At 41.9% G+C, this 24875-nt stretch overlaps 1 protein-coding gene across 7 annotated transcripts; it reads left to right on the plus strand.

Annotated features, from left to right (window-relative positions):
* Window positions 1–3646: 3646 nt before the first annotated feature.
* Window positions 3647–23596, plus strand: ZNF793 (zinc finger protein 793). Of its 7 annotated transcripts, XM_035023768.1 has the most exons (7): window positions 3647–3783; window positions 4990–5040; window positions 7776–7885; window positions 13057–13229; window positions 18938–19067; window positions 19596–19691; window positions 21614–23596. In XM_035023768.1, exons 4-7 carry the CDS (start codon window positions 13215–13217, stop codon window positions 22564–22566), a joined length of 1194 nt encoding a protein of 397 aa, XP_034879659.1. In that variant the 5' UTR covers window positions 3647–3783; window positions 4990–5040; window positions 7776–7885; window positions 13057–13214; the 3' UTR covers window positions 22567–23596. The 7 variants fall into 7 exon arrangements, with proteins under 7 accessions (XP_034879659.1, XP_034879660.1, XP_034879657.1 ...); XM_035023769.1 differs by lacking the exon at window positions 7776–7885; XM_035023767.1 differs by lacking the exons at window positions 3647–3783; window positions 4990–5040 and adding an exon at window positions 5050–5131.
* The last annotated feature ends 1279 nt before the right edge of the window (window positions 23597–24875 follow it).

Here is a 24875-nt window from a genome sequence, read left to right on the forward strand (position 1 = left end):
CTGGAACATATTTGGGATCTGACTCTCCTTGGATGTTATCAGGTGTTTGGGGCCTAGGACAAAACTCAGAGAATGATTAACTTTCTTGCTTACCCCTTGAAGTGGGAACATGGCTTCTTTGGCTTATTCAGAGGCAAAGTACAGAACACAAATAAGTGGTGCCTAACAGAAATTCTGCCTACAGTTCCTAAGACTCTGCCTGAGACCTTGCCCATGAGGCAGGCTAGAAGTGCGTTAATGTCCTTGCCATAGCACCCAACAGTGAGGAACGAGAGACGATGTACAAATATCTCAGCTTCAGCAGCCCTTGAATAGGACAATTTGTATCTACACTATCTTCCAGAGTTCCCCACAGGACTAAGCCCCCATGGCTCACAGTGACAACCTCCTCATTGATACACTCTGTATTGGGTTCCATTCCTCCATTGTCACTTGCCTATCTTCCACCTGCCCAATAAATTGCCCACACTCACATCCTTGTCTCAGGTCAGTGATGTGGGAAATAAAGGCAAAAGAAAAATTATTAAATTTCCTCACTACTCACAGGCCATTCACAAGTCTTTGAAACAGGCAGAGTGACCTTCCTCTAGGAACTCAGCTGCCTCGATGTTGACACTTTGCTAAGGGGAAAAGGCAATCTTAGCCCAACCCCCAGGACCCTGTAAGTCTACTTTAACGTATAAAAAATTCCTTTGGAAACTTCCTTTATCTCTACCACCCCCACCCCCAAGATATATGTGGGCAATCATCCCCGAACATATGACCTACTGATATACACCTGAAGGGTCTCATGACTCAGGTTTTATTAGACAATAATAAATAATAAATGACCCTTTCCCAACAATAGCTAGCCCCCTCAAGGTCCTGGAGACCTTGCTTCCAAAATTCCTTAGAGACTTAACGCTATCCCTAACACCCTCCCAACTTGAAAGTATATAATGGGCCACTCCTCATGACCCTAGTGCCGCTCTTTCTGCCCACGGGTCCTGTCCCTTTTCTTTAACAAAATCACCTTTTTGCATCAAAAGACATCTAAGAATTCTTTCTTGGCTGTTGGCTTCGAACCCTAGCATCTTTCCTACATCAGTCAGCATCTGGGGCAAGCCACTCTTAGAAAGAAAACCACAAGGCTAAAATGGTGTCACTTAACCAAGCCACCAAACCAGGGCTTAATAATACCTAACCTAACTGTAGTTTCAACCTCCCCTAGAAATTTAAGTCTTGGGGTGCCTGAGCGGCTCAGTAGGTTAAGCATCTGCCTTCAGCTCAGGTGGTGATCCCAGGATCCTGGGATCAAGCCCCACATCAGGCTCCCCTCTCAGCAGGGAGCCTGCTTCTCCCTCTCTCTCTGCTACTGCCCCTGCTTGTACTCTCTCTCTCAAATAATTAAATTTTTTTTAATCTAAAAAAAAAAAAATATATATATATATATATATATATATATATATATATAAGTCTTAACCAGTCAGTCAGGAATTTTATGATTAGCACCAATGAGGCAAATTGTTACTTGGGGCCTTCTCCATCCCCCCCAAAATGAGATTATGTTAATTAGGGACTAGGTCATCAGGGACCACAGTGAGAAATTAAAACAAATAAACTATCTTGTTTCTTCCAGCATGTTTGTTGTTCAGCTTCAGGAGTCCTTGAGAATTGCCCTGTTCCTGGAAGCCCACCAAAGTCACTCAACTGAGCAGATGTCTGGGAACAAAGAAAATCATAAATGTTCCTGGGAAACTGCAGAGTTAAGCAAACCTCTGTTAAGTCATGCTTAAATGATTACAAAGGTTTTACTAAGTTCCTCTGACCACTTCCTAATTGCAAGAATAAACCCACCAAAAGGTGCCAGCTGGCAGTATGAGTTGGTCCTGAAATTTGTATTAGAGACAGAACTTTGTGGACTATTTCCTTACTAGCTGCAAGTAGTAAAAACCATTTGCTCAAACCAAAAGACATGGGCTAATCTTTTGGCTGATGCACCCCAAGCCAGGAACCCTTTGTGTTCAGTAAAAAAATTGGTGACCCATATGGGTCAGTTATCCACCTAATAAGACACCTGCTCTTCCACCTAAGGGAAGGTGACCTTGCCTGGAACAATCTTTTCTTTTACTAATAACTTTCTTGCCATTCCTCCCCCACTTCTTCCTATAAAAACCTTCCATTTTGTACAACTCCGAGGAGGCATTCCTTTTGACTTGCTAGATAGGATGCTGCCTGATCCATGAATTGTTTAATAAAGCCAACTAGATATTCACATTTACCCGGATGAATTTTATTTTGTAACACTACTTAAGATAAAGTCCCTGTACACCTGGCCCAGCCTTAACACAGGACAGGGAATTATGTCTCTCTTAATTTTTTAAATTTCATGTTGAATCTCTCAAATCAGCAGCAACAACATAGAGTGCTAAAACTCTTTTTTTAAAAGATTTATTTATTTATTTATTTATTTGAGAGAGAGAATGAGAGAGAGAGCATGAGAGGAGGGAGGTTCAGAGAGAGAAGCAGACTCCCTGCCGAGCAGGGAGCCCGATGCGGGACTCGATCCCGGGACTCCAGGATCATGACCCGAGCCGAAGGCAGTCGCCTAACCAACTGAGCCACCCAGGCACCCTAAAACTCTTAATTATCATTTATTTAAAATAGTTGAGGGGCACCTGGGTGGTTCAGATGGTTAAGCTTATGCCTTGGGCCCAGGTCACGATCCCAGCGTCCTGGGATCCAGCCCCCCATCGGGCTCCCTGCTCGGCAGGGAGCCTGCTTCTCCCTCTCCCTCTACTGTTCCCCCTGCTTGTGCTCTTTCGTACTGTCTGTCAAATAAATAAATAAAATCTTAAAAAAAAAAAAAAAGTTGTGGGCGCCTGGGTGGCTCAGTTGGTTAAGCGACTGCCTTCGGCTCAGGTCATGATCCTGGAGTCCCGGGATCGAGTCCCGCGTTGGGCTCCCTGCTCGGCGGGGAGTCTGCTTCTCCCTCTGACCCTCCTCCCTCTCATGCTCTCTGTCTCTCATTCTCTCGCGCGCAAATAAATAAAATCTTAAAAAAAAAAAAATAGTTGAAAGCTTAAAAAAATAAAGTCCCTGCTTTCAAAAATTTTCTTTCAATAACAGCTAATAACTTCGTACTCGCCGTAGGAAGCCATGGCTCCGCCCTCTCCGGAGTTGTCACCCCTTCCTCTGCTGGCCTCATGCTCCCCAAGGGAAGAGCGTCTCTCCGGGGTCCCCCAACTCCTAGAGCTGCCCCAGGAAAAGTTTCACCTTGCTCTGGGGAGCTCCTCCTATGAGGTGGCCCCGCCCACTGCGATAAACGGCATAAATGTACATGGCCATCTTACCTCAGCGCCTGCGCTGCCGGAGACAAAGAAAGCTCAGTTGGGAGGTCAGGGCGCCTCCGTATTGATCACGGGAGGTTTGGGCTCCTGAGAAGTTAAAAAGAGCAGGGACGTCAGTGTTTACGGACCCAGGAGCACTTGTTTCTCCCAGCCCTAAAACAGCTTAACCCTCGGGCCTAACAAAGGGCCTAATCGCCGCTGTACGGCTCAGATTTAAACATGGCCTCCCCCAACAAGATGTCGAGAGGGCGCGGCCATCATACCTCCCGTTAAAGTTCAGAAACCCAGAATCCTGTGCGTTGGAAGGTTGCCAGGTGGCGGCCGACAGCCTCAAAGTCGCGACTGAGTCTGCGCACTGGCCAGTTGGGATGGGAAGCGATTATACTGCGGCGAGGCGCCGTGGTCCGGCGATCAATTTCGGGTCATGGGCGCGGATCCAGGAAAAATGGGAAAGGTCAGTGTGAGGAACAGTCAAGATTAAAGACCTCTGTAGGATAGTGATCGGACGACTACGGTGGCCCGACTGGGTCAGTCATGGGTGCCCGTAAGGGTCAGAGACGAGGGTACTGAAGGGGTTAAGTGATTGGACGTGGGAGCCTCGTGGGGGTCTGTGGTGGCTGGTGGAGGTTCGTGGGAGTCGGTGGCAGTGTCTGTGAAGATGGACTGGGAGTATTTGGGAATCAATAAATGAGGGTTCTCGATTTCTTGACTGGCAGAGTGAGTGGTGATCAGTTTACAGTGGTCTTCAGGGGTCTGCTGCCAAGTGGGGTGCTTCAAAAACACTGATTTGAACAGCATTAGAGCTCAATGTTCGAAGCCTGAGAGGGTCGGTGATTGGAGGTTCTAAGTTCTGTTTGGGTACCTGGAAGTGATGATTGTGGAAACTTTGAGGTTAAGTGATGGGAGGGGTTAATGGGGACCAGTGTTTAGAGAAATGCTTTAGGCCATCAGTGATTGAGACTTCCTTTAGATCATGGGTGGGAGGAGCAATCTGAGGGTATTAGGGATTGGACTTTGGTAGATCAGGGAATGGAGAACACAGGGATCAGTGGGGGTCAGTGATTGGGACTGTCAATAATTGGGGGGGAGGTGGGACTGTGGGAGTCAGCAATGGATAGTCACTCATTGGGATAGCATTGGAGATCAGTATGGGCTCATGATTCGGGATCTGTGTAATTCACTGTTGGGCAATCAGAACGTATCAGTGAGCCTTGTAGTCACTGACTAGCAGTCTTTGATGGTCATGTTTGGACATACAGGGATATCAGTGACTACAAGAACGTTTGCTGTAGATTGGGGCACTATATATGTCTATGAGTAGGAAGCTTAATGGGTGTTGAGAAGGACTGTGAAATTTAGAGGTTGGGCATGGAGAGTTAAGGATTTGAGGCTGCAACCCTGCGTAATGGGAGCACACTTCACCCTTGTAACACTCTCCAGCTGATGGAACAGTCAGTTCACTTCAGTCTAGTCCCTCCGCAAAAGCCCACATCAAAACTCTTTGAAACCTTCTTCCCCTTTTGATTGTTCCCCACTTTAATGAAAGTGCTTTGAAAAGACTAAGTGTTAAACTTACCTGAAGTACCATGTTAATAAAAGTGTGGCTTCTATTGCTTTTGCCAAGGATTTAGTGCATATTTCTTTTAATGTTTCCTTTAAGGCCCTTTCTGGCAACGGTAATGACGTATCCATCTGTGACAACATCCCAAGGGTGAGTCTGGTTTCTGGAAATCTAGTCTGACCCCATGGCAGCTAGGATGGATGTGACTTTGCCTGTGGTTAGAAAACAAAGAACTTACTGAGTAAGTATCTAAACTGATAACTGTAAAAGATTTGGTCAAAGGAACACTTTGAGGGTGTTAGGAAAATACTTTTACCTAGGCTTAACTCAAAAATAATGTTCTCACCACACGCATACAAAAAGTAATTATGTGAGGTGATGGAAGTGTTAACTAACCCTATTGTGGTAATTATTTTGAAATATATACATATATCAAATCATGGTATTGTACACCTTAAATTTTATATGTCACATACCTCAATAAGGTATGTCACATACTTCAATATGGCTGCGGAAAAAAAGAAAAATAAATTATGTAAGGAAAAGAAACTGGATCTGGAAGTTACTGTGTTCTAAGAATCTTTTTGCCTTGTTCTGTATTTTTTTAGGCATGACACGTTTGACCTCCTTGAATCTGTTCCTTGTAATATCCTGGTAGAATAATTCAATAAAGATAAATCCACAAAAACAGAACTTAAAGCTACTTTTAGAAACTGCTCTTCACTGAAATTAAAGTCAAACTACTGGTAATTAAGATGGGCTGAGACAAGATTACAAACAAAACGGAAATAAGATTTTGACCATTAGCTTAATAAAAGGGTGAAATGCCAAAACAATATTTTGTTGTTTTAAAATATTATATTTGATCCTTCTGTAGTCCCCAGACAAAGCACAGTAACTATAACATCTTCTGAAACAAAGGAAGCTGAAAGGTAAGGCAGGTAAATAACTTTCAGAAGCCATACACATCAAGCTTTAGTTTTTAGAGCAGATAGCCTCTGTTTTCAGTTGTACAGAACCAAAAACATGTAGTTGCTTTGGTGCAGAAGTCATGAGCTTGGATGAGTTAGGAGTTAAGGACATTTTCTTTTTCTCGTGGCTGTTTTCCTTCATCATCTATGGTGTGTTCAGTGCCAGGCTTGGGAACAATTTTTCTTTTTTAAATTTTTAACATCAGCCTTTTGCTGAGATATAAGATACATACAGAGATATACATAAATATGCAGCTCAATGAATTGTCACAAAAGGAACACCCCTGGGTAATGTACTCAGATCAGAAAACAGAACATTGTAGCACCCTGCAAGCCTCCATGATATGCCTTCCCTCTTACTACCCTGCCAGGGGGAACCATTCTCCCAGTTTCTAACATCACTGATTAATTTTGCATGTTTTTGAACTCTTATAGATGGAACATTCATACCGGGGGGGGGGGGGGTGGATAGGAAGAGGGAGGCAGTATGTGGCTGTGCGTGAAAGTTTTTTAAGTTTGCATCCAGATTATTTCATTTTATTTGTACAACAAACATTTTTCCAGGTCATTAAATACTCTTTTTTAAAAACTGAGGTATAACATACATACAGTCAAGTATGCTTATCTTAAGGGTACAGCTCAGGGAATTTCTACATTGCGGAAAATCATATAAATACAACCAAGATTAAGATACACATCGGGGCGCCTGGGTGGCTTGGTCGGTTGGGCATCTGCCTTCGGCTCAGGTCATGGTCCTAGAATCAAGCCCCACATCAGGCTCCCTGCTCGGCGGGGGGCCTGCTTCTCCCTCTCCCGCTCCCCCTGCTTGTGTTCCCTCTCTCGATGTCTCTCTCTCTGTCAAATAAATAAATAAAATCTTTAAAAAAAAAAAAGATATACATCATCTCTAGCACCCTGAAGCCTTCTTTATCAGTCAGTACTCACTTCCACCTCTGGATCTAATATAATGGACTAATTTTGTCCATTTTTGAACTTGAATTAAATGGAATCATAGAAATAATCTGAGGGCAAAACATTCATACCATGGAGAAGTTTTGTCCGAGACTCTAAAACCAAACACCAGAACAAAATTCTGACCTGTGGCCCTGGCTTGGACATTTGAGATTGCCTGTTTTCTGCTAGTCCTTCTAGAAGCCAAAAACATGCACAGTGAATTGGACCCTGTGGGTTTGGAGTAGACTTGGAATAAGGGTCCTGTTAAGGAAGTTAACGAGTTGAGGATGGCTCTTCTCTGTAGATATTCAGAGGGGAATCTCAGAGCTCCCTGTCAAAATGTCTAGCTTTTTAGAGACTGACTTTTGACTGCAGAGACCTGAATTAGGCAGCTTGAAAGAGTCTTTGTAGGGGCTGCCTGCCCTGGGGCTAAGACACAATGGCTCAGCAAATGTAGGATATTCTGAAAGGAGTCTTTCTCGGGGAACCTAGAACATCTGGTAGAGTCACTCTGGGGCAGAGAAGCCTCTGTTGCTCATATCCAACCTGAGTTATCTGGGAAAACAGGTGTTAATTCATAATTCAGCCCCTTTCAGCCTTACCTGAATATGTATTAAATGAGGTAACTTACAGAAAGCCTCTAGAAATGGGCTTTTTAAAATTATTTTTATCATTTATCATTCCTGTTTTCACACATAAGGAAACAACCCCAGGGAGGTAAATTGTTTGGCCTAGATTCCCCTCAGTTGGTTAGAGAAATTGCTTGGTTCAAACTTCTCTCTGAGTGATTCTGAGGCTCACAGTTCTTCCAGAAGATATCCCTGCCCCAAACCCAAAGCAAGCCATCACTCAGCTCTATCTCCTACACAGTCCTCTGCAGGCTTCTTCCTCTTGGGCCTCAGAGAGTATTTGGGGAGGGACTGTTGGATGACTCTTATCATGGGGTCTGTTTATCTTCAGGTTACCTGAGTACCTTGTATACCTGTGGGTCCCGCCACCTTGCTGACAGCAGGGCTTCCCAGGACCTTGGTCAAGTCTACAGAAGGCCCTGCCTGGGGCTGCAGCTGAGGGTGAGTTACTGTGGAGAGATGGAGCTGTGAGGGACAAGCAGGCCAGATTGAAGACCCTCTGGATTTGGAGAGGGGAAACTTGGGACAAGAATCTCTTCTGAAGGAAGCACCTAGGTTCCAAGACCTCTTGCCAGAGCAAAGACTGCTAAGTAACAGGAAATAGCATCATCCCTGAGCCAGAAGCTGAGCAAGACTCAACTTGGTGTCACTCCTTCCAGGGACCCTCCATGCTAGAGGGAGGGTTGGGTCCCAAGATTCAGAGAGACAGAGTGAAGGGGGAAGCAGGGAAGGCCAAGTGAGATAGGCATGTTTTCTCAAGGGAAGGAGACATCGGTCCAACACAGTGCATTCTACCATCTTGTAGCATATGATATAGCCAGCCCACTTCCTTACTCTTACCGGCAGTTTCTGGACTCGAAGTTGTAGCCTTGTCATTTTTGCCACCTCACCTGGCCTCTGGGAATATGGGGAGTTCATTCCATCCTGACTAAGGGGCAGAAAAGTCCCTGGATTCTCAGAGTGATGGTGGCAGCAGACCTACTATAGCTATAGATTTTTTTTTAAATTAAACTTTATTTGAAAAATTTGCAGGGATATTACTGTCAGTTTTTATATATCCTTCATCTACACTCACCCAGATAAACGCTTACACTCTCATGCTGTCTCTGTATATGTATATATGTGTTATATTATAAATATATATTATTTTTACCCTTTTCTTTTCAAGTATTTGAGAATAAGTTACAGATATGATGCTCTTTTACCCCAAAATACTTCGGTGTGCATTTCCTAAGAATGAGAGCATTTTCCTATATAACCATAGTGCAATTTTCAAAATCAGGCATTTAACACAGTGATTTAATACCATTATCTAATCCACAGTCCTTATTCAGATGTGAACCAATAATGTCATTTCATAATAACATTTCTTTTTTCATTCCAGAATCCAGTTCAGGATCACAGACTACCTTTAGTTAACATACCCGTTTATAAAGTCTCCTTTAATGGGAATCAGTTCCTCAGTCTTTTTGTCTTTCATGAAGTCAACACTTTTGAAGAGTATAGGCCAGTTATTTTGTATTACTGCCACTCAACATGATTTTGTCTGATGTTTCTTCGTGATTAGATTCAAGTATGCATTTTGGGCAGAATATCACAGAAGGGATGTTGTGCCCATCATAGTGCATCATATCAGGGGGCACATGACTTGTGTCCCATCACTTGTGATATTAACTAATCACTTGGTAAGGTGATGTCTGCCAGGTTTCTCCAGGGCAGAGTTACAATTTTTCATTTTATAATTAATAAATATCTGGGGGGGTGATATTTAGATACTATATAAATATCCTGTTTTTCATCCAGCTCTTACCAGTGGTTTCTCACTCACTGATGCTGCCATCTCATTTAAAGGTGAAGGAAGTGACTTTCCCAGGTCATAGGGCCAGGGCCAGAACACAGGCCTCTGGACACACACTCACTAGCACATTTGCCACACCACCACTCGGCTGGCACCTTGCAGCCATGGACTGAACAGGCCCAAGCGAGTAGCTAAATCCAGGAGAATGAGGGAGGGGGTGTATTCTTTTAGAGAATCGACTAGTTATCAAAGCTGGATTAACTGCCCCAGTCTGCTGGGCTGCAGGCCTTTCCTTCCAGCTCAGTCCCTGGTGGACGGTTCAGTTCTCTCAGAGAACCGCCCTCCCCCTTTTAAAGCCCTCCTGGGCTTCCCTCATGATGAAAAAAGGCAGTGAAACAGTGATATATAGATAATGAAAAGTGTGTGTGTGTGTTTCAACCCAAATCGAAGCACTAATAACATTTTACTGTATTTCATACCAAAAGCTTTTCTACACATGTATTTTTTAAATAATGGGATTGTGGGGATTTTTTTTAACTTGAGGTGTAACGTGCATAGAGAACAGTGTGTAGCTTAATGAATTGTTCCATATGTGCACACTCATGTACCCACCACCCAGATCATAATAGAGAACATTTCCAGCACCCCAAAGCCTTCCCCCACCCCTCCCAAGCAGTGCCTAGTCATAGCCATCACATAGGTTGGGGTTGTCTGTTTCTGACCTTCATATAAATGAAATTCAAACAGTAGATCATACTTTTTTTTAACTACTTTTTTGACTTACTAGTATAACTTGATTAATGTATTAGTTAAGCAAAGAAGTATCTGTATTTTATTTAACATTCAAGGAAATCGCTTTTTTTATTTCTCCTATAGAAGAGACAGGAATCTAAGTAGTTAATCTTAACACCATTAAGACAAATTCATTATTATATCTTGTGAACAGGATGTTCCTGGAAATGTCCCATATCCTGATTGTGTGAGAGTTATGTGGGTGAATGAATACATATGTCAAAACTCATCGAACTATGCAATTAAACTGGATTCATTTATTATATGTAAATTATACCTTGGTAAAAAAGAAATCTTTTAAAAGGCATAATAAGATTAACATAACAATAAAAAATTTAAAAAAATAAATAAAAGGCATAATAAGCTCACTGCTCAGTCCTGATAGCTAAATGCCTGTTTTATACTAACTGTGCTTTCTGACCTGTACAATATTTCAAAGCATTTTCATACAATTAAGAGATAGTGGATATTTATTGTCCACTGAGAAAAGTAAATCATTAACTCATTTTGCACTATAGTGTTACGAATGTTTCCATATGTGTATCCTCATGTACCCACCACCCAGATCATGACAGAGAATATTTCCAGCACTTCTTTTTCTTTTTTTTCTTAATCTTTCCAGCACTTTAGAATCATTTCCTTTTTTAAAAGATCATTTGTCGGGGCGCCTGGGTGGCTCAGTCGTTAAGCGTCTGCCTTCGGCTCAGGTCATGATCCCAGGGTCCTGGGATCGAGCCCCGCGTCGGGCTCCCTGCTCTGCGGGACACCTGCTTCTCCCTCTTCTACTCCCCCTGCTTGTGTTCCCTCTCTCACTGTGTCTCTCTCTGTCAAATAAATAAATAAAATCTTAAAAAAAAAAATAAATAAAAATAAAAAATAAAAGATCATTTGTCAATAGATTAATGAGAAAAGACTTCTGTAAAACAAAGCTAGAAGAATGTATTTTTTTTTTTAAAGATTTATTTATTTGACAGAGAGAGACACAGAGAGGGAGGGAACACAAGCAGGGTGAGTGGGAGAGGGAGAAGCAGGCCTCCTGCAGAACAGGGAGCCTGAAGCAGGGCTCAATCCCAGGACCCCAGGATCATGACCCGAACCAAAGGCAGATGCTTAACGACAGCCACCCAGGCGCCCTGAAGAATGTATTCATTTTGAAAGAATTTTCTCCCCTTAAATCTGGTGTCCTCTGCTAATCACTAAACCACCTGGAAGCTTTTAGTAGATATGGCCAGTTTCCCTTATGGTTGAACCAAATGACAATCCCATCAGCTATGCGTGAAAGCTCTTGTCACTCCTGAATGTCGATTTTTAATTCCAGGCTGTCGATTATTGGCACAGTATTTTCAGACCTCTTTATAAGGTTTCTCACTTCTGTGAGTGAAAAACCTAAACATTCTTGGGGCACCTGGGTGGCTCAGTCGTTAAGTGTCTGCCTTTGGCTCGGGTCATGATCCCGGGGTCCTGGGATCGAGCCCCGCATCGGGCTCCCTGCTCCGTGGGGAGCCTGCTTCTCCCTGTCCCACTCCCCTTGCTTGTGTTCCCTCTCTCACTATGTCTCTTTCTGTCAAATAAATAAATAAAATCTTAAAAAAAAAAAGAAAGAAAAACCTAAACATTCTTTATTAGTTTTTTGTACCAGTTTAGTTCCACATTTCCTAATGTATGGATGTTTTGGAAATTAGGAGCCTCCATGTTTTAGTAGTCCTATTTAGTTACAGTACCTATTATTTTAAGAGAAAAAAGTTAATATTTTGATTTTTGAATTTCACTACAAATTCATAGTTTTTGTAGACTAAAAGTTTGTGAACATATGCATTCATATGGAATTCCTAGACCATGAAGTATTCATGTTTAGCTCTGGTAGATATGAGCAGTTTGCTCTTACCACTCCTCCTCACATGGTTGGAGCCCTTGAGGCTGGTTCCTCTGCCCCCTTGCCAGCACTTATCCCTGAAGAAGTGTCTTTGCTTTCTGGCACTCAGGATTACAGAGGTGCTTCTTGTGTTCTTTGCTCCAGATGTGGACTCAGCCATTTTCCAAGGAGCTCAAGTTCCTTTTTAGTGAAACCAATGGAAGAGATCAGGATCTGGGCACTAGCAGGTTTTTCCAATTGCAGTGACACAGCCACAAAATATATAAGTTTTAAAACCATGAGTTATCCCATTGATGATTTTACCATTAAACATTCAAGTATGTCATAAAATAGTTACATTCTTAATCTATGATTTACCCTTTTTCTTTTATAATTTAAGCCACATAGTTATCTCTTTAATTAAACATCTTAATTAAAAATAACAGTTGTTTGTTCTCATCTGTTGAAAAATATTTTTTAACAACAACATTTAATAATACACTGGATAAATAACCAGGTGTAGCCTTTCAGTAATCATTCGTACCACAGTGTAAGTAACCATCAGTTTTAACTGATGTTATACAGTTATTTTATTTTGCTTTGAGTTCTTTGTAATAAGTTATAGTATATACTTTTTTTTTTTTAAAGATTTTATTTATTCATTTGAGAGAGAATGAGATAGAGAGAGCATGAGATGGGGGAGGGTCAGAGGGAGAAGCAGACTCCCTGCCGAGCAGGGAGCCCGATGCGGGACTTGATCCAGGGACTCCAGGATCATGACCTGAGCCGAAGGCAGTCACTTAACCAACTGAGCCACCCAGGCGCCCAGTATATACTTTTTTAATGGTAATATTATTATAGAAAAAGCATCCCAAATATAGGACTTCATAAACACCGGTAGGTGAACAAGTGCAACTTTAAAAGTAAGTAAGAGGCAAAACCCAAGCCTTTTTTGCCTTTCAGAGAAAATGTATTGTTCTGCAGGGGTGATCCCACTCAGCATGAATTTGGATCCATCTCCCATGGGGACAGTTATTTAAGTTTAAAAGATTTTGGTTTTTAATAAATTTTTACTTCTTACTTGGTAGCAGCTTTTACTTCTTGGGAGGTCTGTTTTATGCATTCACATTCTGAATTGAATGGCACCATTTTTTTTTTCTTTTACCACAGTGATTTCAAGCATGGATTTTTGTACAAGATTTATGTAGGGACTTCGCAAGTTCCGAGACGGGCCTGGTCCCTCACAGCTCTGTTCTCTCTTTCTCCATCCTCCTCCCCCCAGTCTCTGTCTTCACAGGACTCAAATCTTTTTCCAAGAACAGCAGAAAATGATTGAGTACCAGGTAAGTGTGACAAAAGGAGCCAAGTTTCCCTTCTTGGGAAACTGTTCTAGAAAAAATATGTGCATTTCAAGCATGTATACTTTATCACAGGCTGGGTTCTCAGAAAACAGACTTGGAGGTGGGAGATTTGCACACATGAGGTTTACTAGGGAGACTCTTCAGAACACTTATAAGGAGCGAAGGAAGCAGGATTAGGCAGAGGGATTTAAATAGAGGCACCAGCTGACCTTACAAGATGCTTTGGAGCTGGGATGGCCCTTGCTGTTGTCTTGAATGGAGAGAAGGAGGCCTTTATATTCTGAAATCAACCAGTCACTGGTGTAGGCTGCCCCAGGGAGGGGACATAAATTTGCGTAGGTAGCTCCCTTTGACCAAGGGCACTTTGCAAAAGGTCTCAAGCCTGCAGTAGCCAGTCTTCTAACAGCTGGGAGAATACCTCACTCCTTCAGGGGGATTTGAGTGGAACATCACAGCTTCTGTCTACACATAGATACTATAGCAAGACTCTTATTATACATACTACTCTACCCCCTTTTTTCCCAAATAAAATATCTTAGAGATTGTACATATTAGTACTTGGGACCACACCATTTTTTTTTTTTTTTTAGATTTTATTTATTTATTTGACAGAGACATAGCAAGAGAGGGAACACAAGCAGGGGGAGTGGGAGAGGAAGAAGCAGGCTTCCTGCGGAGCAGGGAGCCCAGTGCGGGGCTAGATCCCAGGACCCCGGGATCATGACCTGAGCCGAAGGCAGACGCTTAACGACTGAGCCACCCAGGCGCCCCCACACCATTTTTTTTAAACAAGGTACATAATGCTCCATCCTACGCATGGAATATGACTGATTTAACTAGCCCTCCATTTTATGACATTCAGGGAATTTCCAAATTTGATATTACAAGGAATGATGCAAGGAACCTTCTTTGCTGGAATACAGATATACGAAACAGTCCAACAAGAGTCTATAACTGTGGTCTTCCTGGTGGCCCAGCAAAAAGGCAAACACAGCCCATGATTTGCACTGGCCATAGGATAGAAGCTTGCTGTTATTTCTAAGAGAAAACTAGCTTTTCAAGGCATTTTCTAAAGACATTTCCCTGAGGGGCCTTCTTATGGCTGAGGTAGAGCAACACTGCTGCTAACCATGTGGTCCCAGGACATGGGCTTCTCCAAGGAGCTTGTTAGACATACAGAATGGCAGGCCCCACCCCAGACCTGGTTGAATCAAGTGATTTGAGGGTGGAGCCTGGGAATCTATGTTTAACAAGCTCTCGGTGATCCTTATGCTCTTTTAAGTGTGAGAAGCACTGGCAGAGAGGACAAAATTCTTAACGATAACTAACCAATGTAGAAGCGTGTTTTCTACAGTGGTTCAGCTCTTCCCTTGGAGTTGAGTATTAGCCCCACAGAACTCCTGGATTTCGAGGTGACCAGAAGCATCATGACTTAGTTTCCCAATGAAGTGTTAATGTTTTCTATCAGTGTCAGAGCTGCAGGAAGTTTTAACTCCTCTGTGCTTTGCAGCCACATGTGTAATGGAATAAAATACTAAAGTTCAGTTAGAGGAAAGTGAAAATACAAATATTATTTATTTTCAAAAGGAGCGGGCAGGAAGATTCCTCCCCATTTATGGAAGTCCTGATTTTGGTCCAGGGTATCTGTGTCCTTGATCTAGACTGAGGAACAGATGAGCTGTCCATTATTTAAATTACTGTCATTCCCTTAACTGTCTTTACTAGTTTGGCAGCAAACAGTGAACATCTTAGTCCCCACGAAGTCTTGGTGTGAAGAGTTCCCAGCTCCCCCTTCCTTCCTCACCATCTTATGATGGTGAAGTTCCCTGCGTCCTGACAGGACTCCCCCTCAGCCCCTGAGTTCCTACATTTCCACCTCTTTGGAGGTCTCCCTCCAGGAGGGACATCTCTTTCTGGAGACCCATCCTCTCCCCTTTCCCAGATCTTTTCCCTTGTCCCTACAACCATCGTCAGTGCCTCCAACCCTAGAAACCATCACCACTTCCAAACCACAAAGGCCTTCCCTTTCTCCCCTGGCCTCCTTCCATCTCTTGTAGTGACTTCCTGCTCTTGATGTTTCCATATCCTGTTTCTTGAGTCCAGCATCCTCTCTCCCCACTTGACTAAAGCTTTTCTGGCCAAGGGCCCCGGTGACTTTTTTGAGGCTGAAATCAGAAGATGCTTTCTGATTGTTCTGCTAAAGTAGACTGTACCATTTGCCCCCTTCTGTGCAGAAGGCAACAGCATATACTGGGTGAGAGCACAGACTTGGAGCCAGACTGTTGAGTTTGAATCCCAGACCTTACCGTCTGTATGACCTTGCACAAGTCTCTGAACCTCTTTGTGCCACAGTTTCCCATCTCAGGAGATGGTACCATTCCACTGGACAAGCCAGGACCATATCCTTGACTTCTCCCTGCCTTCCCATTCTCACACTCAGTCACTAAGTGATGGTAATTTTACAACCTTAATGTTTCTTCCAATCTCTTTCCTCTTCATCCCTATGTTTGGTGAAAATGACATGCCTTTATGGGTGTCAAATTACATCTTTTCTATTTTGTTCTGTTCTATCCCATCCCATCCCATCCCATCCCATTCCCTCCCACTCCAATTAGCTCTGTTTGGGAAATACTGACCCAGGCCTGTCAACTGAGCCAGGCCCCATGCTCTGTGGTAAAAGACTGACTGCTGTTCTCCCACTACCATGATATGTTATTCTGACATCAGAGAGGATATCTGGTTGGTACCTCCTATGTACATGGCCTTTGTATGGGTCTAGGGTCTCATGTGCCAGGTCCTGCCTTCAGGTCTATCTGCTTGGGCTACTGCTCAGGTGCCACTGTAGGACCCCACATTTTTTAAAGAGATGTACAGCTTCCTCCTGAGGTTGAGCTGATGCCTGTGACCCAAAGCCCCCACCAGAAATCACATTGTTAGACTATCTCATGTGGCCCAAGGCCTCCAGGTAAACAAAGACGGTCTTATCAAACAGAACATTGCAGGGGCTTAGAGATTAATTCCCAGGAGCTGAGTGCAAAGATCAGACCTCTCTTTGGGGAAAGTTCAGTTCTTTACAGTCACTTGAAGATATATCATAGGTACTGTTTCCTCTACTCACAGGAATAGGGGAGTTTTTTCCCTACACCAAACAATTCTCCCAATTCTCCATGGACACCAACTGGGTGTCCTACAACTTAGTTCAACTTGGAGTTAGCATAGACCCTACAAGTTAGGGACTCAGTCTCACAAGACTGCCCCCCCACTTCAGATGCTAATTACAAATCTCAGGTTGTCACCTGAACTTCTGACCAACTAGCTATAAGTCAGGGGTTCCTATGACTCCCTCTTCAGTTTTGATAATTTGCTATAGTGATTCACAAATCTGGGAGACACTTTACTTACTATTACAGGTTTATTATAAAGGATACAAATGAAAAGCCAGATAACAAGGTACAGAATGGTCCTGAGCACATGAGCTTCTGTCTGAAGTTTGGGGTGTGCATCTTCCCAGATGTGTTCACCAACCTGAAAGCTCTTCAGGGTTTTCATGAGATTTCCATCATGTAGGCATCGTTGATTAAATCATTATTGGTAATTAGCTCAATCTCTGGTACCACGCATCCACCCCCACCCTGACCCAGAGGTTGGGCGGGGTAGAAAAGGGGGCTGAAAGTTCCAGCCCTCTAATCATATGGTTAGTTCCTCTGGCAACTAGCCCCCTTCCTCCATGTCATTGGCATAAACTTGTGTATTGTTGACTGAGGCTTGTTAGGAATAACAAAAGACACTCCTATTACCCCTGTTACTCGGGAAGTTGTAAGGGTTTAAGAAGCTCTGTTCCAGGAACGAGGAAGGAAAACCAAATATATATTTCTTAATATATCACAATATCACAGGTGCCCTCTTAGGTTAGTACCTGTAAGTCCTCTTGGGTCTCCAGCTGAAATCTATTAGGGTCCCTTGGGGCTCTGGCCTGGACACTTTGCTCATCCTGTCTCCTTGCAGAGAGATCCCACACTGACAACTTTAGCTACCGCTTCTCTGCTGCTGCTTCCAGAGCTTTAGCTCCCTTCCTGATCTTGCTTCTGATACAAGATTCTATTGTTCATCCTGCTGCATGCTAAGTGTCTCCACCCATGTGTCCCCAGACATGTCTAACAACACATCCTCTTTGTTTCTGCTGTTTTTCTCATATCTGATTCACCATCACCCAGTTGGCTTTGAGATACTTGGGTGTTACCCTTACCCCTCCTTCACCCCCCCCACAACCAGTTAAGCTGCAGGTTCTGCTCTTCTTTACAATGGTCCTTCTCTGTCTCATTTTTACTGTCCCACTTGCGAACACCATCTTCTACCTGCATTATTGCAGTTTTTGCTTTCACTTCCCTCCAGGCCACCCACCGCATTTCTCTTTGTATCCATTCACTTGCAAATTATCTGTGAGTTTTGTATCTCTTACAGGCAGCACTTCTTTTTTATTTTATTTTTTAAAAGATTTTATTTATTTCACAGAGAGAGAGCAGGAGAGCACAGGCAGGGGGAGTGGCAGAGGGAGAGGGAGAAGCAGGCTCCCCGCTGAGCAGGGAGCCCGATGTGGGGCTTGATCATAGAACCCTGGGATCATGACCTGAGCTGAAGGCAGACGCTTAACCAACTGAGCCACCCAGGCACCCCAGCATTGCTTTTTTAATCCAGCCTAACAATCTCTGCCTTTTGGAGTGTTCAGTCATATATTAATTTATAATTTACTATCATTGAATATAAGTATAATTATTGTTATGTTGGATTTGTATCTTTTTAGTATTTGGTTTTTTATTTGTCCCATGTGCTTTTGTTCCTCTATTTCTTCTCTTTACGTGTGTGTTTGTGTGAATTAAATGAATATTTTTTGGAATTCATTTACTTCATTTACTTCAATACACCTCTTTGCACTATGATTTTAGTGGTTCCTCTAGGGATACAAGGTATATTCTTAACTTTTCAGTCTGCTTAGAGTTACCGCTGTACCACTTGACATGGGATCAAGAAACTTACCACATGCCTAATAGAATGTGCTTTCTACACACACCTCTCCCTTGATAGATTTTCCATTGTCTTAAAGTCCATCATCTCATCACTCATACGCCCCTCTATACTCCTCCTGTTACTGAGAGCCTCACAGCCCTTAAAATCACTTTTCTATCCCCATGCCTGTGTTCATGCTGCTCTGTCTGCAAGGATTGCAGTTTCTCCATCTTTCTGCAGAGAAGACTCAGCTCCACATGTCCCCTAGCTCTGAAGCCTTGCTAGACCTTGAAACATTTAATGGATCATTCACACTTTTCTGTAACCTAGATGTCCTGCCACCATAGCTCATATACTTTCACCTGGATGGCTTTACATATTGCCTTCTGCCAGGCTGTGAGCTCCTTGAGGTCAGGAACCATCCATGACTATGTCTCCAGCAGCCAGCAGTGGGTTACACACAGCAGGTCTTCTTCAGTCAATATATGTTGACTCAAAGTGTATATGACAGTGGGTTCCAATGTGATTGTTATTTTCCCTACCATACATAGCCCAAAGCCAGGAATGTAAGTGCATCCTAGATAGATAAATTATCATGATAGGCTCTGACCTAGAAACATAAAAACTCCATACCATCCACCCCTGGCTACATTTTCCCACATGACTCAATTCCATTTCATCCTCAGCAGAGACCTGTGTCCTTCAAAGACGTAGTAGTGGGCTTCACTCAAGAGGAGTGGCACAGGCTGAATCCTGCTCAGAGGGCACTGTACCGGGATGTGATGCTGGAGACCTACAGCAACCTTGTCTCAGTGGGTAAGAACAGCTCCACCACACAATTTAGATTATGCGTGAATGACCGCCTTTCCTTTTTCAGTTGCTAAAAGTAACTGAGGTACCTAGAGCCTCAGAAGTACCAAATACTTCCTATGTGCCAGACACTATTTCAGTCACTTTTAAAGTATTAACTTATTTAATTCTCCTAAGAGCCTTATGAGGTAGGTACTATTAGTACCACTATTTTACACATTTGGAAACAGAGGCAGATGGGCGAAGTAACTTGCCCAGTGTCACTCACCTAGTACATACAGGGCCAAGAGTAGGATTTGAACCCCAGCAGTCTGGCTGCACATTCTGCGTTCCTGACTCTTACACTGTGCTGCCTCAGTGAATTTGGCTTGAGGTTCAGTGGTCCTGGGTTACTAATTCCTTTTGGGTTCTGGACAAGGTGTATGTACAGTCTTCTCCCAAGTACAATATCTGTTGTGCAGCCTTTAATGCTGCCTGAGTGGCCCTGAAGACCAAGGAGCTCAGCCCAAGGCCTGGATCATTTCCCTGGAACAGGTTATGAAGGCACTAAACCATATGTGATCCTCAAGCTGGAGCAGGAAGAAGCACCATGGATTTGTGAGGCAGCATGCTCAGGCTGCCACTGTCAGGGTAAGTATACATCCAGCAAAAGAGGTACTATGGGAGGCTGGCACCTTTGGGATTTTGTTCAGAGTCCAGCTCTCAAAAGCCTTAGAGCTTTGCAAGCAGCTGGAGACATTTCCCTGAGAGCTTTAGCCTTCTTGATGACCCTTCATCCTCCATGCACCCCACCTCCTTTATCCAGGTGTTCCTTCTCCTCCTCATCTCATCTCTCCCTGTGTTCTTGCTCCATTGCCCTTTCTCTAGAATCCTTGGTCTCTTAAGGTTTTCAGTACACCTTCTCTTTCACATTCAGGCATTCTTACAAATAAGCTTCTGTCATTCTCCCGCTCCGGCTGGTCCCTTCCTATTTCCTGTTCTCACAGTTTCCAGGTAAAATGCCCCAGACCTGCCCGCCATACCCACACTCTCACTTCCCATCCTTTCCTTATCCCTTAGTCCTTTAGTTTCCTTAAGTCCAAGAGGAGGAAGTATTAAATTTCAGGTAACCAAGGACAGCGGGGCAGTAAAGCACATGACTGAGCTTGGCCCATCTTAACTATTTTCGTTTAACATTCAGAATAACTGCCCCTTTCCCATCAGCTCTGTAAAATATCCCAACAATACCCATGGCACCCCAAGTGTTGGTAACCTACTCTTCAGGATGCCTTTGAACTTCTGCTTCTCCACAAGAGTCATGGGCTTAGCAAGAATAGTCAGTGCTGTCTGTTCCCAATCTGTTTCTGCCACTTACGCTTGGTGTTGTAATCACATAATTGAATTAAATATTACATGAACCCCAAAAACATTCAAGTCATTTTCATGCTTCTCCCCAAAATGATGTCTCTGAAATTACTACCATCCACTGTTCATCCACCTTGGTTGTAGTAGTAGCAGCAACAGCACTAGAATTATTGGCCAATGTGTGGCTCACTCTATGCCAGATTTGTTCTCAGCCCTTTACATATATCATTTCATTCAACCCTTACAACACCTGTGAGATATCCAGCCTTTATTACCCCATTTACAAATGAAACAGTCGCAGAAAAGTTAGGAAACTTATCTAAGAACATATAGTAAAGTAAGGGACTGAACAGAGATTTGAGCCTATGCGGTCAGGTTTCAGAACCAGTACTCCTAACCATCACATTCTGGTGCCCTCTAGGATGTATTTTGCGTCATTAAACTATGCTCATCAACCTTCCTGAAACCATAGTAACCTGGCTATCAGCTGCCTTTCTTTTCCCTCTTTTAAGAGCCACACATTTTTTTTTTAAAGATTTTATTTATTTATTTGACAGAGACACAGCGAGAGAGGGAACACAAGCAGGGGGAGTGGGAGAGGGAGAAGCAGGCTTCCCGCTGAGCAGGGAGCCCGATGCGGGACTCGATCCCAGGACCCTGGGATCATGACCTGAGCCAAAGGCAGATGCTTAACGACTGAGCCACCCAGGCGCCCCAAGAGCCACACATTGAATAGCAAGGGTCTATATGACACCTCAGTAACAGGATTGACAAACTACAGCCTATAGTTTGGCCACCTGATTTTGTAAATAAAGTTTTTTTGGAACCCAGCCATGCCTTTACATTTATATACTGTCTTATGTTTGTCAAATACAATGGGAGAGTTGAGTAATTTTGACTGAGACCATATGGCCCACAAAGCCTAAAATTTACTCTCTGGCCCTTTAAGAACATGTTTGTCAACCACTGCTCTACAATATCCCATCTTCTTCAAAATTATTACTTTGTACCCTCTGACATATTCCATTTCATTAGTGCCAGTGTTGTGAATCTTCTGTACTCGTACAACGCCCTTCCCTGCATTTAGTTATGGTTCATGCTTTCTGTTCATGTATTGTGCATTGTTTAAATTCTTAGGGTATTTCTCAAGTAATTTTATTCTAGATCATATTAATAGAATAAAGAAAGGTTTGCTGTGTTTTCTCCAGAAAACATTTGTCAAGTTAATGTCCAGAGGAAAAGACAAGACATGATTTTGAAACAAGGTGCATTCATCAGCAAGAAAACATTGCCCAAGGAAAGAAGCCATGAAAGCAATAAGTTTGGGAAAATATCACCTCTGAGCACTAATCTTTTTCCTTCAATTCAAAACCCTACAAACTGGGACCCCTGTGGAAAGAGTGCAAACCATAATTTAGATTTTATTGGTTTTAAGAGAAGCTATTCAAAAAAACAAGATGAGTGCTGTGGATGTGGGAAATTGTTACAACGTACAAACCATGATAGAAGACCTAATGGAGAAAAACTCTGGGAATGCAGTCATTGTGAGAAAGCTTTCAGCCACAGCCCAGCACTTATGTATAAACCAGCAGTAACCAATTCTCTTGTGTACAAACGTAAGAGGGTTCCACCTACAGAGAAACCCCATGTCTGTAGCGAGTGTGGGAAAGCCTTCTGCTACAAGTCTGAATTCATTAGGCATCAGAGAAGTCACACTGGGGAGAAGCCATATGGATGCACTGACTGTGGGAAAGCCTTTTCACATAAGTCAACCCTCATTAAACATCAGCGAATTCATACTGGGGTAAGACCCTTTGAATGTTTTTTCTGTGGGAAAGCCTTCACTCAGAAGTCACACCGCAGAGAACATCAAAGAACACATACTGGAGAGAGACCCTTTGTGTGCAGTGAATGTGGGAAGTCATTTGGTGAGAAGTCATACCTCAATGTACATCGAAAAATACATACAGGAGAAAGACCATATCGTTGCAGAGAATGTGGGAAAGCCTTCAGCCAAAAGTCATGCCTCAATAAACATTGGAGAACTCATACAGGAGAAAAACCCTATGGATGCAGTGAATGTGGCAAAGCTTTTTATCAGAAGCCAAACCTCAGTAGACATCAGAAAATTCATGCCAGAAAGAATGCCTATAGGAATTAAAACCTGATAATTGTGAGAAAGCCTTAATCAAGGTATCCTATTTCATTATATGTGGAGGCATTCATTTTTAGGAGAGATCTCATTGATTTAATGAATTTGGACAAAATGTTTTACCATAAGGGAAGTCGTTCTAATTGTGATAGAAATTTTTATACAAAGATTATAGAAAATACTTTATAAAACAAACATGGTTACTCTGGCTTATGAAAGTTTAAAAATATGTTAATGGAATGACAACAGCATACAAAATATATGTGAAGAGAATTGGTATATTCTGATATATTCCACCGTGAGCCACATAATAAGCATTATGTTTTGGAAATGTAAATGTGAATTTAATGTAAATTGTGAATATCAAGCATATGTGTCACGTAGTATGTAGAATGCCATTCACCAACTTTTCCACTCTAAATATCACCATTGTCTTTTACTGTCTTAACAATATAAAAAATAATGATAATAACATTTGTTAATGTTAAAAAGGCAAAGCTAAGGAATAGTTTCACAACCTAATATTGGATGAACAAAATACCATAAACTTGATTACTCAGCACAGCCATTATTTGACAAAAAGTAGTGTGGCCGTGGTATATTGTGCACCTCTTCTGTTTTCTTAGTCTTGCTTAACATGCCCTGCAGCAAATTAGTAGGAAAGACACTGTTTATATGAGTCTTATAATTCAGAAATGCTTCATGCAGAGACCAAAGAAGGAAAATTTTTCTGTTTTTATTTTTTCTTTTTGCAAATTAATTCAGCAACATCCACTTTTCTTCCCTATCAATTTCCCTGTGAATGTCCTGGGCACTAAAACCCAAGTTGTTTCATCATTCCAGTCTTTGAACAAAGTCTACTTCCCTGAGCTGCCATGTCATCCAAATAAAACAAATGGCCATATTGTGCAAGATTTGCCTCGCTATGAGAATGCCTGATTCAGAATGAGAAAGCAAGCAATCACATGAGCACTGGGTGTTGTGTTTAAGTGATGAATCACTAAATTCTACACCTGAAACTAATATTACACTGTATGTTAACTGGAATTTAAATAAAAACTTGGAAAAAAAAGAAACAATCACAGATAAAGATGTGATTAAAAGAATGATAAAAGATATTTCTTACAACTGTAAATCAGCATGCTTTTAAAAGAGGAAATAAATGTTTTTCTAGCAAAATGTAAGTTAGAAAAATTGCGATAAGAAGTAGAAACTTGATAGAATAATTACCATTGAAGAGTTTGGAAAAGTGATTAAAGATCTAGGATTGAAAAATGCTCCAGGCCCAGATGTTTTTATAATTAGTTTCATCTAACTGTTTTTTGTAGGCTCCATGCCCAGCATGGAGCCCAGCGTGGGGCTTGAATTCATGACCCTGAGATTGAGACCTGAGCTGAGATCAAGAATCGGATGCTTAACTGACTGAACCACCCAGGTGCCCCTCATCTAACTTTTAAAGAGTAATACCAGTGTTATTTGAAATATTTCAGCCCATAGACTATGATCCCCAATTTATTTTATGAAGTCAGAATAAGTTTTAACACCAAAACCAAAGTGTTGGAAAAAAGAAAACCCCAAACCAGTCTTACTCATGAGTTTAGAAACAAAAAATTATAATTAGAATAATAGCAAATAGAATTCAGCAGTATACCTAAGAATGATGTATTATAATGACCAAGTAAGAATTATTCCAAGAATGCAGAGCCAATGCAGTAATAGGAAATACATCAATAAAATTAACAGTTTGAAAGAGAAGATGCCATCATAGATGCTGGAAGGTATTTAATTGAATTTTGCAAACATGTAAGTTAAATTGTAATATATAATAACCACTTAAGATTCTCTTTACCAAAACTCTATAGCATATATTATGTTAAAACGATTTTTTGAAGATTAAGAATTTAATAGTATTAGAGATAAAAGTGTTCACTGCTGTCTATTTTTACTAAATATTGTCTTAGAGTTTCCAATGAAGGCAGTAGAAAATAAAATTAAATAATTGGTATAAACAATAAAAAAGGTAAAATTTTTTGCTGATGATATGATTGTATATCAATAAATGAAGAGACTAGTAATTGTTTTGAGTTAAAAGACAATTTTCTGAGAAGACAGTATAGAAATTAAAAGCTTCTCTCTGTAAACATCTAATAACATATATACACTTCTTTTGGAATTACACTAAATGTCTGTGCCTTTTTTTTTTTAATCTTATGTGAAATGATCTTATCTTAAAGTCCTTATGGAAAAACATTTGTTCTAACAATCTAAACAAGAAAAGTATGAAAAAGAAAATTGCATACCAGATGTTGGAATATAAC

This window comes from Mirounga leonina, unplaced genomic scaffold, assembly GCF_011800145.1.
Source record: "Mirounga leonina isolate KUSES-001 unplaced genomic scaffold, KU_Mleo_1.0 Mir_177, whole genome shotgun sequence".
In the NCBI taxonomy this organism is placed as follows: Eukaryota; Metazoa; Chordata; class Mammalia; order Carnivora; family Phocidae; genus Mirounga; species Mirounga leonina.